This window comes from Nyctereutes procyonoides, unplaced genomic scaffold (genome assembly GCF_905146905.1).
Source record: "Nyctereutes procyonoides isolate TBG_1078 unplaced genomic scaffold, NYPRO_anot_genome, whole genome shotgun sequence".
In the NCBI taxonomy this organism is placed as follows: Eukaryota; Metazoa; Chordata; class Mammalia; order Carnivora; family Canidae; genus Nyctereutes; species Nyctereutes procyonoides.
Window position 1 is genome coordinate 10,394,876 of NW_026575128.1, and position 17,181 is coordinate 10,412,056.

General features: G+C 36.7%; 1 protein-coding gene across 2 annotated transcripts in view; it reads left to right on the forward strand.

Moving 5' to 3' along the window:
- FAF1 (Fas associated factor 1) overlaps positions 1-17,181 on the forward strand; it is a 454,188-nt gene that overhangs the window by 136,092 nt on the left and 300,915 nt on the right. For both annotated transcript variants that reach the window (XM_055341966.1, XM_055341967.1), the window contains exon 4: positions 8,928-9,130. In XM_055341966.1, coding sequence (XP_055197941.1) covers positions 8,928-9,130 — 203 coding nt within the window. The remainder of the gene's footprint in view (positions 1-8,927; positions 9,131-17,181) is intronic.

The following is a 17,181-nucleotide window of genomic DNA, read 5'->3' on the forward strand; positions in this document are numbered from 1 at the left end:
AGAGAGAGAGAGAGGCAGAGACACAGGCAGAGGGAGAAGCAGGCTCCTCACAGGGATCCTGATGTAGGCCGAAGGCAGACGCTAAACCGCTGAGCCACCCAGGGATCCCCAAGAATCTGATTTTTTTTTTTTTAAGATTTTATTTATTTATTCATAGAGACAGAGAGAGAGAGAGGGAGAAGCAGGCATCATACAGAGAGCCCAACGTGGGACTTGATCCAGGGTCTCCAGGATCACACCTTGGGCTGCAGGCGGTGCTAAACCGCTGCGCCACTGGGGCTGCCCTGATTTTTTTCTAAAGACAAGTTTATCTTTAAGACACATGTGTGTTTTTGTTTTGTTGTTTTTGTACCTAGAAATTTTTCCTGGGGATGGATTTTTAAAAACTGAAATAAACATGTACAGAGTTCTTGTTTAGTGTGCTTTGTCCATTGCCTTCCAAGGACATGTGTGGTTTGTAGAGGAAAGTTGAGTAAGGATAAAAAACACTCCTTTAGTTGAGGTTTAGATCTAAAACAGATTTCTCCATAGAGCTTCCTTTACCAATCAGTGTCTATTTAATTATTAACTAGAAAACATAGTGAATAGATCAAATTATAGAATGTGTCTTCATAGACATAGTCTTAAAAATACTTTTTTTTGAGTCAGCAGTTTTGGATGTCTTTGTACTCTATGGATACTATTGAACATTAGTCAAAATTTATAGGATCATTAACTATAGTCTCTCTCTTTCTCTCTCTCTCTCTCTTTGGATTGCTAGTGAAAAACTCTAATGTAAATTTATTATTTATTATTGATCTTGAAATAGAGTAATTATAGCCAATAAGAAAATTCTCGAGCGAAAACTAAAAAATTCTCTCTGGCTGACAACACACCAAATAGCCTGCTATGATTAGAAATGTTAAACTGTCTCCTTGAGTTAGAGTTTGGTAAAGAAAAAAAAAGTGCACGAGAGTGTTTCAAACACAGGGAATTTCATATAGGGAATCAGTTCCAAGATGTGGAGCAGGTTGAAAGAAGCAAAAAGGGAATACAGAAACAATTCAGATATAATGACTTCCGGAAATAGCTGGATCACCAGACCCACCTGTGGGTGGGGTGGTCCTGCTGTGGCTGAGGAAAGGAGCATAGGGCAAGAGCAGATTTACAGTTGCAGCATCCCTGAGTAGGGTGGGCACAGCCGGGACTGTGTGGACTAAGTTCAGGGTACTCCAGGAAGCCTGCTCTAGGACAGATCTGTCTGGGAGAGCCCCCTGCTAACCAGTAAAGGGCAAGAAGTCACTCCTGGTATTAGGGGAAAAAGGGAAAGTGATTGGGAGAGATTGAAGTTAGCAGGATTTTGAAGCCCAGAGGAAGGACTCTGGCAACGTGGCCCCTGCTCAGCTGATACTGGTACCTCTACAGGATGCAGAGGCTTTTTTGAGATAATTGAAAGAAGCCAGAAGCTAACATCAGTGGCTCATGCTAAAACGAAGTGGATGTTATTGTTACAGTAATGTCACTGCTAGGTCACTGATGTTGATAAAATAACATCAGTATGTAAAACTCTAAGAAGAAAATTTTGTGTGTGTCTGTGCACACACTTGTGTGCTGCTACATTTTTGTTACTGTTATTGGTCATAAGGCCATGGTTAGTATTTGCCAGTTTCTTCTTCCACTCTTTATATTCCCTTTGCCAGCAACTCAGTCAAATTTCTTTACTTGGTGGGACATCTCAAATATTCATCCTAACAGTCAGGATGCTCAGTTGACTTGCTTTTGTTATTTGGCTATAGTTTTCCATACCCCAGAAATAGTCCATTGTATAGCAGCAACCCAGTTTTTTCTTGGTAATCAGGACCTCCCACCTCACTTTGTATCCCCTTATTTCATTAGTTGATTCAGTAATATGAAGAGTACAAAATGGCCAAGTGGCATTCTCAGGTTCTAATTCTGTGAAAGTATTGTGGAAACATTACATTCCTGGGAACTGTGATCTCTGAATCACCAAAGCTCAAAGTAGCAGGAAGCAAAAATTCTGTTAAGTTATTTGGCATAGTAAGAGGAACCACTATTATCACTTAGCTCTCATACCTATGTTTCTGGCAATATGAGAAATATCACAGTGTTTTGGTTACTGATACAAAGCAAATACAACATCCTTTAAGGTGGAGGGCCAAGTTTTGAGTGTTGTCTCCCAGCTGTCTTTAGCAGGACATTCCACTCTTCTAACAAGCTAGGTGCTTCTGGGTGACAGTGTATATGAATATTACCAGCATTACACTTCTTTTGCTGTGAAATGAGTTTCTTGGTTAGAACCAGTGTTGTGTAGGAAAGCCTTAGAGCAATACCCTTAATACATGAATGGTGGTGCTGGCAGAAGCATTGCAGTCAGGGAAGTCCATTTCATATTCAGAAAAGTGTCATTTTTTAAAAAAGATTTTATTTATTTATGATAGACATAGAGAGAGAGAGTGGCAGAGACACAGGCAGAGGGAGAGGCAGACTCCATGCTGGGAGCCCGACGCAGGACTCGATCCCGGGACTCCAGGATTGCACCCTGGGCCAAAGGCAGGCGCTAAACTGCTAAGCCACCCAGGGATCCCCCAGAAAAGTGTCATTTTAAGGGAGAACAAATTGCTTCTTTTTCTGTGATAGAAATGATCTATCACCAGACCCCCCAAGGAATGATGTCCATATTGCGTCTCAGTTTAGACTGTTGTTTGCAGTTTAGATGCTCAGTAGTTTCCCTAGCCAGATTCAGACTTGAGGAGAAACTGATGTTGTGCATTTGTCTAACTTCCACTCCTATTGGCATGGCCACATTATACATTAATGCATTGATAGTCCTAAGGGAGTAAGGGAGAAAAGCTGACTGACATCAACAGAACAATATCATGTTATTCACATTGAGAGCCTTTTTTTTTTCTCCAGTGGATAGCCTGTAGGCAGCATTCCTCTCAGAAGCATATATTCACATTTTATGTCCATTCTGAAAGTTCCATTTTCATATCTTTTACCCAGACTTTCTTGTCCACCTAATTTTTCTTTTATTCTTTCCAAGTCTTGATCAGCTGACCAACCTGTCCATGGTTCAATATAGATTTGTACCTCAGGCAATTTCTCTAAATGAAAAGGTAACTTGTGGTACAATCCCAAGTTCTCCCTATTAGGAGACTTTTCTTTCACTACTGTCTTTCTGAATATCTTTGTTTAGGGACTGTAATGCTTCAGCAGTTTGTTTTTGGTTGGTGTGAACAGGTATACACAACCATATTTTCCTTTCCCAGTCCACATCTTTTCTTCCTCATTTAACTTAGTTATATCTTATTATTTTTTTAAAAATTTTATTTGTTTATTCATGAGAGACGCAGAGAGAGGCAGAGACACAGGCAGAGGGAGAAGCAGGCTCCATGCAAGGAGCCCAACGTGGGACTCGATCCTGGGTCTCCAGAACCACACCCTGGGCCAAAGGGGGCGCTAAACCACTAAGCCACCCGGCTGCCCAGTTATCTCTTATTATTGACAGAAAGTGCAAGATATAGCAACTGGCCTTTTACCCTGACTTACTTCTGAGTACTTACCAAGGTAGCAGGTCCCTGCATTTTTGTGGCATGTATCTTCTAATCTCTGTCATACATGTGTCCAAGTACTTGCTACTTTTGCTTTTCAGGATCAGTTCACATTGTTATCAATGTAATGTTGTTTTGTGGAATGTCTAGTTGATCAAGACCTCTCTAGGCTAGATTGTTAACACTAAAGAGTGGGAGAGTTGACATAATCTTCTGAAAAAGACAGTGAATTGTTTGCCCTGCTGGGTAAAATTAAAATGGTTGTCTTGGTGACTGCAAATTAACATAGAGAAAAAAAGTATATGCGAGATCAATGTCTTCCTGTTACTAACCTTTCCTACATAGTAATCCTAACTATATGGATCAGGAAGCCAGTATGTGTTGTCTGCCAGTTACTGAAGTATGTCTCTTTGAATTATACATTTAGAATCTAGAAAAGAAATTGTAGGGTAGGTTGACAGATTGTTTGAACATAGTATGAATGGATTTGGGCCCAAACTTCATTTTACCCACACTCTTCTACTTTTATATCCCCAGCAATTAGAGTTAGCATCTAGTAATCTCCTAAAAATTTAGATATTTTCCTTTTATCAGTATACAGACACCCTAGTTAATGACTGCAGCCTCCTAGGGCAAGTCTTAGAAGAAAATTTCCAATATACACGGGGGCTACTACTACTTCAGAAAGTGCTACATGTGTGGCTCTGTTGTATTGTCTTTGTGGGGATCAGGAGCTCTATGTCTGTGAAACAGTTAATGTTTGGAAACTGAGAGTGACTATGACTCTCCATTATGGTTACAGACATTAGGTTTTAGGCTATCAGGTCTAGGGGTCTAATGTTTTTAGATCAAGTAGTATTTTTATCAACTGACTTTTAAGTTGGTTTCTTAGAAATAATTATGTTCTGGGGCTCCTGGGTGGCTCATTTGACTCTCTCTCTCTCTTTCTCTCTCTCTTTAAGATTTTACTTATTTATTCGTAAGAGATACAGAGAGAGAGGGAGAGACATAGGCAGAGAGAGAAGCAGGCTCCCTGTGGGGAGCTGGAGGTAGGACCCGATTCTGGACCCCTGGGATCACGACCTGAGCCAAAGGCAGATGCTCAACTACTGAGCCACCCAGGCGTTCCAGCATTTGACTCTTGATTTCAGCTCAGGTTGTGATCTCAGGATTGTGAGATTGAGCCCCCAGTGGGGCTGGGCATGGAGCCTGCTTACGATTCTCTTTCTCCCTCTTTCTCTGCCCCTCTCCCTCACTGCTTACTTTCCCCCACCCTTGGGAAAAAATAATAATTATGGCCCATTTCTAAAGATTTCTGCAGGTTGAAATCTTCTGATTGTCACTTTTTGTCTGTGCTGTCCATTTATGTAATTGCTTCCACCTTTTTCTTACTAAATTCTGCCATTTGACCTCAGCACTTTGGGATACCATGCTCATTAAGGAGATTTATTCAGTGGTGTCATCTCCTCATGTTATTCCCAACCCATGGAAGACAGCTGCTACAGTTTTTTAAGAATGCAAACTCCTCTTACTAATGTATTTTGTAATACTTTAGTGCAATGTCCTTTGGGACCTCATGGATGATGTAGTAGGAGAGTGTATGTATGTTCAGATTGTATATGGTAAATCCACTTGAGCATTCTTATTTTTCTAAGCATCTGGATTTCCTCTATACTTTGCCAGGAAAGTTTGGGTATTTCATCCTCATTAAATGTAGACTCCTTTGGAACTTAAGTTTCATTCAGTTGATAAGCAAACTATTAGAGGTACTTATAGCTGCTTAAGCAAACATGTTATATATTTGGCTGTATCAAAACTCTTTTGGTCAAATTCACTTCAAATTCATTTTCTTACATATTCCCTAGGATTTTGCTGGTATAATTTATCAAAATCTTTTTATCAAAAGATAAATTTATCTCTTTATCAAAATAATTATTTTTGGATATAAGCCTTCTCTGAGTTAAGACATTGTAATTACTCTCTTGGAGAATGCCTAGATCTGATTTTAGAGGCAATAAGAAATGGTTTGGGTAGTTTTTGACAATAGGCATTCCTTTTCAAGGCAATGATCTTAGTAAGAGCATTATCAGTTTTCGAGCAAGAGGAGGATAACTTTAGTCATGGAATAAGGAGTTGTTTCTGCTTACAAAGAAGGTTCACAGGAACTCCATGGGTTCAAGATTGTTGCCTTCATCTGAGTCCACTTGGATATCCCCATTCCATGTTGTAGAGTACCACTCCTCCTAAAACAGTACTGTAATTTTCAGAAAAGATACTTAGAAAGTATATATACTCAACTTTCACTGTAATGCTGCAAGCTGAAAAATTAAATTTGCATGTGATTCTCAGTAGGATCATACCTGGGAGACAGGAAATGAGAAAGTGCTACTTCAGAAGCTTTCTTATCATGGCTTAAACTGAAAGTTAATAACCCTAAGTGTGTCATTTTCTTCTGTTAAGCGTTCCATTAGAGTCAAAAGCAGCCAGCTCATAGTCTTTACTGACATTATTACTACCGTAAGGGCCAAGTCAAATAGCCATTTGTCCCCTTAGGCACTTGTTTTAATAGGTATGTGTTCATAATGAATTATAAGTGATGATTTAATCATTGTGCTAGTGCATGATCACTAGTATCCCATTTTCCATTAGCAAGTAGCTCATCAGTGTATTGAAGGTCAAGGACATAATCAAACTAATTCCTGAATCTCTTTCTGGGATACCTCTATTACCCACCCATCCCCATCCCCCCAAAATTGGGTATTTCAAGTTTAATGTAGGATTGGTTACACAGGTGTGGAGCAAAAAAAGTAAAACTGAAGTAACCTATGTATAACCGCTTCAGGAAGTTACCACTCTTAGGTCCAGATCAAAGGGATTAATAGAACTTCAGAGCTCCAAGCAGCCCCTTGGACCTGAATGAGGATCAGGCCACTTTAGAAGGCATACAGTCTAGCTGCTGTCTGTGTCTGAGGGATTGTCAGGAAGCTGGTTATATGAATGCTGAAAAAAGCAGGAGACTGAAAGCTGCTGTATGATACTAATAGAAATATATGCGAATATATGCGAAGCTTTCCTTCTCTCCTAACAATCTGTCTCTAGTATCCTATTTGCAGAATCTATTGGGGAAACATATGCCAAAGGACAAATAGAATTTTGCAGAATCTGCATCATAGAATAGACCACAGAAGGATGAATTCGGGGTTAAGAAAACATTAAGTCAGGGACCAGCCTATTAACTTTAGCTATATTTCCGAGCTTCTGAGAAGTGACAAAATTTAGAGATCTGAAATATCATTGCGCATATTCTGTTCATAGATACTTAGGAGCTCACTTTGGATTCCAACAGTGATGTTTCCTGCTTGGACGTTTTCTTTTCCATGTCTTACTTTTAAGATAACTTTTCTTGAATCTAATAGCTAGGAGAAAGTGTAGGTTTTTGTCTTTGGATCAGTGATTATTAGAGTGTCTGAACTCGTTATTTTCATACTTTTTTGGCTATGACCTACAATTAGAAATACATGGAATCCAAACACATATGCAAGAATGTATCAGAATCAAAAGTTTTAGGAAACAATACTTGATCCTAACTATTAAGTGCCATGTACTGATCATTTGTATCTTATCCTATCCTGTCCTATCATATCCTCTTCTTTAAAAGATGATCACAACTCACTAAATCAATTTTGTAATATAAATATGGTAAGCACTAATCAGAGCAGTAGTGTGAAGTAAAGGTAAATATTTTTTCTTGGTTCATTATATGAATAGTGCTTATTTGTGTGTTTTTGGTCATTCTTTTTATTGTTCCTGTTCAGGTTCCTAATCTGTTCTTTTCCCACAGATTTAGAGGTATTTTAAAACTCAGCTAGTAGTTTTGGTGGTGGTGGAACATATATACAATAATAATGTTTCAATGGAAGCATTCCTTTGGTTCTCTTCTTCCTTATTCCTCCTAGTGAGGGGGTGGGGGGGAGGAGTGACTATATATGATAAATTAAGTGAGAGAAAACCCAAGTTCTTTAATAATTATTCCTTTACTCTTTAGCTTGTTAAATATTTAAGTGCTTTCTCTATAAAATCTTGAGCTCCAGGCAGAGTATACAGCCATTAAAAACATAAACATGGGGACGCCTGGGTGGCTCAGTGGTTGAGCATCTGCCTTTGGCTTGGGTCGTGATTCCGCAGTCCTGGGATTGAGTCCCAAATGAGTCTCCCTGCATGGAGCCTGCTTCTCCCTCTGCCTCTGTTTCTGCCTCTCTCTCTCTCATGAATAAATAAATAAAATCTTTAAAAAAGAAAACCACAAATGTGAACTTTGACCTTGTGGAACTTATATTCTCCTGGAGTCTTAAATATCAAATGATTAATACCAATTATAATTGGTAGTGATGAGGAATTAGAACCAGTCTGAGGTAGTAAAACATGCACTGAGTTGAAAAACATTCAATCTGAGATATGAAGCGTAAATATAATTAGCTAGAAGAAAGTTGGAATATTGGGATGAGATGAGAAAGAAAGAATATTCTTAGAAGGAATAGTCTGTGTTCCGCTATGAAATGGGAAGGATCAAGGTGAGATGGAAGAAATGAAAGCTTGTTGTGCCTGGAAGCATACAGAGATTGGAGGAGATAGCCTAGCACAAGCTAAGGATAGGAAGGTAGGTAGGCTTTGGATCATATAGAGACTTACATGTAGTTCTGTATGAAGAAGAGGGGAATATTGAAGAAAATGATATGAAGATATTTCTATAATTTCATTTTTGTAGTGGTATGGAATGACATGCACGGGAGCAAGGGTACGTTCAGAGAGATTAGTTAGGAGGCTGTTGTATTCAGAAGAATAATTCAGGAGATATTGAAGGTACTGGAAAGGAAATTCATAATCCATAATGTAAAGCTAATTAGAAGATGGTTTTGGATAGATGTTGCCTCTGTTTTATAGAAAGAAAAAAAGAATAGAGGTTTAAGGATGGTAAATTTCTGAGTTTTGTGGAAAGTAGAGTTAATCAGATAATGCTTCAGTGAGCATTCATCAGTGAATGAATTCACTTTCATTAGTGAATGTAGAAGACACTGTTCTTAATTAACAGAAATTAATGTTTTACTAACATCATAAAGCAAAAACCTGATTAAATGATAGATGATATGTATGATACTGTCAATAGACATAGGAAGGCAAGGTTGGGAGGGAGAGTAATGTAGCTTTCAGTCACTAGGAAAGATTTTATGGAGGAAGTAAAACTTTAGTTAGGCTTTGATGCACAGGTAGGTAAATTTGATTGGAAGACCAACACAAGCCAAGTATGGAATGGGTCCTTAGTGGTAATCTATAAGGATTTGGTTGATGATAATCTTTCTTTTTATGTCAATATTTCAGTGACTATGGAGGTGAGACTATACCAGGACCTGCATTTGATCCAAGTCACCCAGCTTCAGCTCCTGCTCCTTCTTCCTCTTCAGCATTTCGACCTGTAATGCCATCTAGGCAAATTGTAGAAAGGCAACCTCGGATGCTGGACTTCAGGGTTGAGTACAGAGACAGAAATGTTGATGTGGTACTTGAAGACAGCTGTACTGTTGGTAAGGTTTTTCCTAGTATAAAGCCTTCATAAATAGAGAATTTATTAGGTAAACATTTCTTTATATTCTTTTCTTTTGAGTTGATTGCCAATAAGAAGGGAGAAAAGGCAATTGAAACTGATATTTTCCATACAGATAATTATACTGCATTTTAAAATACTGTGTTGTTACTGAGGCAAGTTTAAGAATAATTCTTTTGTTCCACTTGAATGGTATAAGATGCTGTTTTAGGGCAGATGCAAATCAAACTTTTAAGTATATTGCTTATTGGACTTTATAGCTGAAATTCATTAATTTTTCATACTGTGGTTAATGAGAGATCAGAAATAAGACATGTTTTCATTACTTCTTCTCCTGCCTAGTTGTATAAGTTTTTCAATATTGTCCTTTCAAAGGAAACTTTGAAAAAAAAGTGTATGCCTGCCATTATTGGACAGATTTTACCAGATTTCTATAGAGAAACTGTGTTGAATGAATATTTTAATTCAGATTATTTGACTTATAAATCTAAATTCCAGATATTTCTGAAAATTTTGCCTTTGTTTTATTAGGAAGATTCTTTCCTAATTTTATTTAATTTATTAATTGAGGTACACTACAGGAGCACTTGGGTGGCTCAGTAGGTTAAGAAGCATCCAACTCTTGATCTCAGCTCAGGTCTTGATCTCAGGATTGTGAGAAAAGAAAGAGAAGTATGCTGTAGAGAAAAGCAAAACTGTTAAAAGATTGATCATTCTCAAACACGAATCAGATTGTTATTCCCTTACTTAAAAGGCATTTAGAAACTTTCCATTGGTTTAGGATAAAATGAAAATCTTTTACTATGGCCTGTAAGCCCTGCTTGATCAGGTCCCTGCTACATTTCTGGTTTTCATCTGTTACCACTTTTGCCCTTGCTCACCATGCCTAAGTTGTTTTGGACTTGTTTCAGTTCCTTGAATAGGTTATGAGCCCACTCAAGGCATTTATAATGTACCTTCCTTTGCCCAAATTTCTTTAGTCCATTTTTTCCCATGCTCAGTTCCATGCCTCCCATATATTCTCCTATTAACTCCTTTTTAAAAAAAAAATTGTGGTAAAAAAGTACATAATATGATACCTATCCTTTTAACAAATTTTTAAATGTACAATATAGTTTTGTTAACTATATGTACATTGTTGTACAGCAGATCTCTAGAAGATTTTCATCTTGTATAATTGAAACTTTGTATCCATTGGATGACAAGTCCCCATTTTCCCCTTTTGCCAGCTCCTGGCAATCATCATTCTACATTCTACTCATCTGAGATGAGTTGGACTACTTTAAATATATCGTATAGGTGGAATCATACAGTGTTTGTCCTTCTGTGTTTGGCTTATTTCACTTAGTATGATATCCTCAAGTTTCATCCCTGTTGTAGAATATTATAGGATTTTCTTTTTTCTTTCTTTTTTTTTAAGATTTATTTATTTATTTATTTATTTATTTATTTATTTATTTATTTATTTATTTATTTATGATAGAGATAGAGAGAGAGAGAGAGAGAGAGAGAGGCAGAGACACAGGAGGAGGGAGAAGCAGGCTCCATGCTGGGAGCCCGATGTGGGAATCGATCCCGGGACTCCAGGATCGCGCCCTGGGCCAAAGGCAAGCGCTAAACCGCTGAGCCACCCAGGGATCCCTATTATAGGATTTTCTTCTTCTAATGAGTAATAATCCATTTAATGCATATACTACATTTTCTTTATTCATTCACCCCTCTGTGGATATTTAGGTTTTTTTCACCTCTTGGATATTGTGAATATCCAATGGATATACATTCCTACCAATATAAAATGCATAAGGTTCTAATTTCTCCACATCCTTGTCAACACTTACTATTTTCTGTTTTGTTTTTGATTTATAATGGCCTTCTTAACAGGTATGAGGTGATATCTCTTTATGGTTTTGGTTTGGATTTGCATGACAATTAGTGATGCTGATTATCTTCTCATATACCTGTTGGTTTTTGTATGTCTTCTTTAGTGAAATGCTTATTCAAGGTCTTTGCCTATCTTTAAGTCAGAATATTTACTTTTTTGCTTTTGAATTGTAGGATTTCTTTATATATTTTGAATACCAGTTCCTTTTAAGATACATACTTTGCAGTTATTTTCTTTACAGTCTTGTTGGTTGTTTCCTTTGCTGCGCAAAAGTCTAGTCCCACATGTCTATTTTTACTTTTATTGTCTTTGCCTCTGGTCTCATATCCATGAAATCATTGCCAAGACTAATGTTACGAAGCTTTTGCTTTATATTTTCTTTAATGAGTTTTATAGTTTCAGATCTTATATTTAAATCTTTAACCCATTTTGAGTTAATTTCTGAATATGGAATAAGCTAAAGGTCCAATTTTACTTTTTTGCATTAGATATCCATGGTGTTTTCTGTGCACCATTTGTTAAAAAGACTATCTTCCCCCATTGTGTAGATTTGGCACTCTTGTCAAATCATTTGACCTATATGCATGGATTAATTTCTGGGCTTGTTATTCTGTCTATATATTTTTCTTTATGCCAGTACCTACTATCTTATTACTTTGTAACATGTTTTAAATTTGGGATATGAGGCCCCCAACTACATTTTTCTTTCTCAGATTATTTTGGCTATAATAGGGTCTTTAGTGATTCCATATGAATTTTAACACACTTTTCTGCAAAAATGTCTGCAAAGATGCCATTGGGATTTTGATAGGGATGACATTGAATCTGTAGGTTGCTTTGGATGGCATGGATATTTTACCAATATTAAATCTTTCAATCCAAGAACATGTGATGTCTTTTCATTTATTTGAAAGTAAACTTTCTTTTAGCATCGTTTTGTTGTTTTCATTGTATAGATCTTTTGCTTCCTTGGTTAAGTTTATTCTTGTGTATTTTTATTCTTTTTGATAGTATTGTAGATGAGATTGTTTTATTAGTTTCCTTGTTAGATTATTTATTGTTAGTACAGAGAAATATAACTAGTTATTGTATGTTAATTTTATATCTTGTAACTTTCCTAAATTTGCTTATTAGTTCTAGCAGAGTTTTTGTTTTTTTAAATGCAATCATTAGGGTTTTCTACATGTAATATCATCTGGAAGCATAGATAATTTTATTTCTTGCTTTCTGATTTGGATGTCTTTTATTTCTTTTTATTGCATAAATTTCTCTGGCTAGGATTTCATATACTCTGTTGAATACAAGTGGCAACAGTGGGTATTCTTGCATTGTTCATGATCTTTAGAGGAAAAGATTCTAGTTTTCACCATTGGGTGTGATATTAGCTATGGACGTTTCGTATATGGCCTTTATTATGTTGTAGTAATTTTCTTCTGTTTGCAGTTTGCATATTTTTATCAGGAAACGGTTTGAATTTTGTCAGATGCTTTTTCTGCTTCTGTTAAGATGATCGTGTAATATTTTTCCCTTCATTTTGTTAATATGGTGTATCACATTGATTTCCACATGTTAAGCTCTTTTTGCTTCACATGCATACATTTCATTTGGTTATGGTATATGATTCTTCTAATGTGCTATTGAATTTGGTTTTCTAATATTGAGGATTTTTGAACCCATATTCATCAGGGATATTGGCTTATAGTTTTTGTTCTTGTTCGTGTAGTGCCATTGCTGACTTTGACATCAGGGTACTGTTAACTTCACAAAATGAATTTGGAAGTATTCTCTCCTCTAATTTTTGAGGTGAGTTTAAGAAAGAGTGACATTAATTTTTCTTTAGATGTTTGATAGAACTCTTTTGTTTAAAATTTTTTTCTTTTATTTATTATTTATGATAGTCACAGAGAGAGAGAGAGAGAGAGAGAGAGGGAGAGAGAGAGAGGCAGAGACATAGGCAGAGGTAGAAGCAGGCTCCATGCACTGGGAGCCCGATGTGGGATTCGATCCCGGATCTCCAGGATCGCGCCTTGGGCCAAAGGCAGGCGCCAAACCGCTGCGCCACCCAGGGATCCCTGATAGAACTCTTGAAACTATCTGGTGCTGAATTTTTCTTTGTCGGGAGGCTTTTGATTACTGATTCAGTCTCTTTACTAGTTACAGATTTGTTTAGATTTTCTGTTTCTTTGGATTCAGTCTTTGTAGATTATATATTTCTATGAATTTATCCATTTCTACTAGGTTATACCATTTGTTGGCATATAATTGTTTATAGTAGTCTATTCATATTGATTTCTGTGACATAGTTGTAAGGTCTCCTTTTTCCTTTCTGATTTTACTTGAGTCTTCTTTTTTTTAGTTTAGGCTAAAAGTTTATCACTTTTCTATATCTTTTCTATATCAACTCAGTTTTGTTGATTTTTTGAAAAATTGTTTTTCTATTCTCTTTTCATTTCTGCTCTAATCTTTTATTATTTCCTCCCTCTGGGCTTAGCTTGTTCCTCTTTTTTAGTTAACTTGAGATGTGAAGTTGTTTATTAGATCTTTCATATTATTCTCTCTTTTTTTAATGTATACACTTACTGCTATAAACTGCTATTTTTCTTACATCTCTGAAATTTTGGTATGTTGTGTTTTTGTTTGCATTTGTCTCCAGATATTTTTAAAATTTTCTCTTGATTTTTTTCTTTGATCTTTTGGTTGTTCAGGCATAAGTTGTTTAATCGCCACATATCTGTGATTTTTCCAAGATAGATGACATATCTTTTTTTTTAATTTTTTTTTTTTTTAATGATAGTTACAATGAGAGAGAGAGAGAGGGAGAGGGGCGCAGAGACATAGGCAGAGGGAGAAGCAGACTCCATGCACTGGGAGCCCGATGTGGGATTCAATCCTGGGTCTCCAGGATCACGCCCTGGGCCAAAGGCAGGCGCCAAACCGCTGCGCCACCCAGGGATCCCACATATCTTTTTTTTTTTAAAGATTTATTTATTTATTTGAGAAAGAGCATGCATGGAGGGAGTGGGAGGGGGAGAGAATCTCCAGCAGACTCCCTGCTGAGCATGGAGCCGAATACAGGGCTTGATCTCATGACCCTGAGATCATGCCCTGAGCGGAAATCAAGAGTGGGATTCTTAACCAATTGAGCCACCCAGGTGTGCTAGGTCACAAACAAGTCTTGACAGACTTAAGATTGAAATGATATCAAGAATGTTTTCCTACCACAGTATAATGAAACTAAAAATCAATAGTGGTTTTCCTTCTGCTTCTTTTTTTTTTTTTTAATAATCCATTTTTTTTTAATTTTTTTTATTTATTTATGATAGTCACACACACACAGAGAGAGAGAGAGTTAGAGACACAGGCAGAGGGAGAAGCAGGCTCCATGCACCGGGAGCCGGATGTGGGATTCGATCCCGCGTCTCCAGGATCGCGCCCCGGGCCAAAGGCAGGCTCCAAACCAATGCGCCACCCAGGGATCCCTTCCTTCTGCTTCTTTTTTCTTAAATTTATTAAGACTCATTTATAGTCTAACGTGGTATCTACCCTGGAGAATGTTCCATGTGTGCTTGAGAAATATGTGTATTTTACTGCTCTTCAGTGTAATGTTTTGTGTATGTCTGTTAGATCCATTTGGTCTATGATATTGTTCAAGCACTGTGTTTGCTTATTGATTTTATGTAAGTTTCACCCATTATTGAAACACAACTACTGTTGTGTTGTTGTGCATTTCTCCCCTCAGCTCTGACATTGTTTGCTTCATATATTGGGTGCTTTGATTTGGGTGCATATGTGTATAATTGTTGGTTGTATCTTCCTGGTAAATTGACTCGTTTATCATTAAATAATGTCCTATGTCTCTTGTGACAGTTTTGATTTATGGTCTATTTAGTCAATGTAGTTACGGCCACCATGCTTTCTTTTGGTTACTATTTGCATATAATATTTTTTTCTGTCCTTTCACTTTCATCATATGTGTCCATGAATCTCAAGTGAATCTCTTGTAGATACCATATAGTTGAAATTTTCTTTTTAAATCCATTCAGCGGGAATCCCTGGGTGGCTCAGTGGTTTAGAGCCTGCCTTTGGCCCAGGGTGCAATCCTGGAGTCCCGGGATCGAGTCCCATGTCGGGCTCCCAGCATGGAGCCTGCTTCTCCCTCTGCCTGTGTCTCTGCCTCTCTCTCTCTCTTTCTCTCTCTCTCTCTCTCTCTCTATGTCTATCATCATCATCAATCAATCAATCAATCTTTAAAAAAAAATCCAGCTAGTGTGTCTCTTGTTAGGGGAGTTTTATCCATTTACATTTAAAATAATTACTAATAGGAAAGGACTTACTATTGCCGTTTTGTTGATTATTTCCTTTGTCTTTGTAGCTTTTGTTTCCTCTTTGTTGATTTTTTTTTGTAGTGTCATGCTTTGATCTTGTTCCCATTTTCTTTTATCTTCTATAAAGATAGAAGTTTTCTTTGTATGTTCTAATCTTCTCTAGCTGTTTTCTTTGTGGTTACCATGGGGCTTACATAAGACATCTTATAGTTTTAATAATCTGTTTTAACCTGATAATTTCAGTCATATATAAAACTAGTCTTCATCCCCTCCCTTTGTTATTGATGTCACAAATTACATCTTTTTGTATTATGTACTATTGATATTTTATAATTATACTTATTTTGTATGCTTTTGTCTTTTAACCTCTATACCAGATTAAGTGTTTAATCATTGTTGTTACAGTATTCTATACTTGTTTGGGTGTTTATAATTGTCTATATGTTTACCATTAACAGTTTTATACTCCTGTGTTGCTATTTAGTATCCTCTTGTTATGACTGGAGTACTCTCTTTAGCATTTCTTATAAGGCAGGTCCAGGGTTGGGCTTCCTTGGTTTTTGTTTAAATGGGGAAAGTCTTTATTTCTCCTTAATATATGAAGAACAGTTTTGCTGGATATAGTATTCATTTTGGTAGTTTTTTTTTTCCCCAGCACTTTTATGTGTCATCCTATCCCCTCTGCTGCAGAGTTTCAGTTAGAAAACTGCTTATACTGGGGGCTTCCTTTATGTGATGAGCTTTGCTCTTGTTGCTTTCAAATTCCTTTTTGTCTTTTAATTTGACAATTTGAATTTAATGTTTTTTTTTTATATGGACTTTTTAGGATTTATTATTTTTTGGATCCTTTATGCCTCATGAATCTGCATCTCTGTTTCCTACTGCAGATTTAGGAAGTGTTCAGCCATATTTCTTCAAATAAACCTGTCCCTTTGTCTGGTCTTATTTTCTGCAACTCCCATGATGCGCATATTGGTCATTTATCTTCTGTCTTTTTTCACTCTTTCTCTTGCATTTTTTTTTCTTTTTTCTCTTTTCTGATTGGATAATTACAAATGACTTGTCTTCAAGTTCACATAGTCTTTCTTCTGGTTAAGTCTGTTGTTGAGCTCTTTTAGTGACTTTTCAGTTATTACATTCTTTAGCTCCAAAATATGCTTGGTTCTTTTTTTATATATATATATAATTTTCTCTTTGTTGATATTTTTTTTTTAATTTACTTATTTATGATAGTCACAGAGAGAGAGAGGCAGAGACACAGGCAGAGGGAGAAGCAGGCTCCACGCACCGGGAGCCCGATGTGGGATTCGATCCTGGGTCTCCAGGACCGCGCCCTGAGCCAAAGGCAAGCGCCAAACCGCTGCGCCACCCAGGGATCCCTCTTTGTTGATATTTAAAATGTATTTATAATCCTAAAATTACCAAAACTCTCTACTGATATTTGAAAAATAGTTTTATTTATCTTTACAATAGTAATTAGAATTGACTCTGCTTATTGTTCATACAGATTTTCAAAAATATTGCTAAGGCACCTTGGTGTATTAGTAGGGAACCCTTTATATAGCATTTTACTGGCTTTTACTTTCCTAGTTTAGTGATGAATATATTTATTATAGAGGAAAGAATTCAGTGTCATATCACACTTTTTCTTTTACTTAAAATTATCCCAGATTTGTATCTGTTTTGAAAAAAAATGGAAAGAAGTATTATAATAAGTTTAAATTGATATTATGTAGTATGTGGCTGAGTAATTAACTAGGTCTCATTTCAAAGTGACCTGATTCTTTTTGTTGATGGAATATTTGGTATATGGTGGAAGTAATT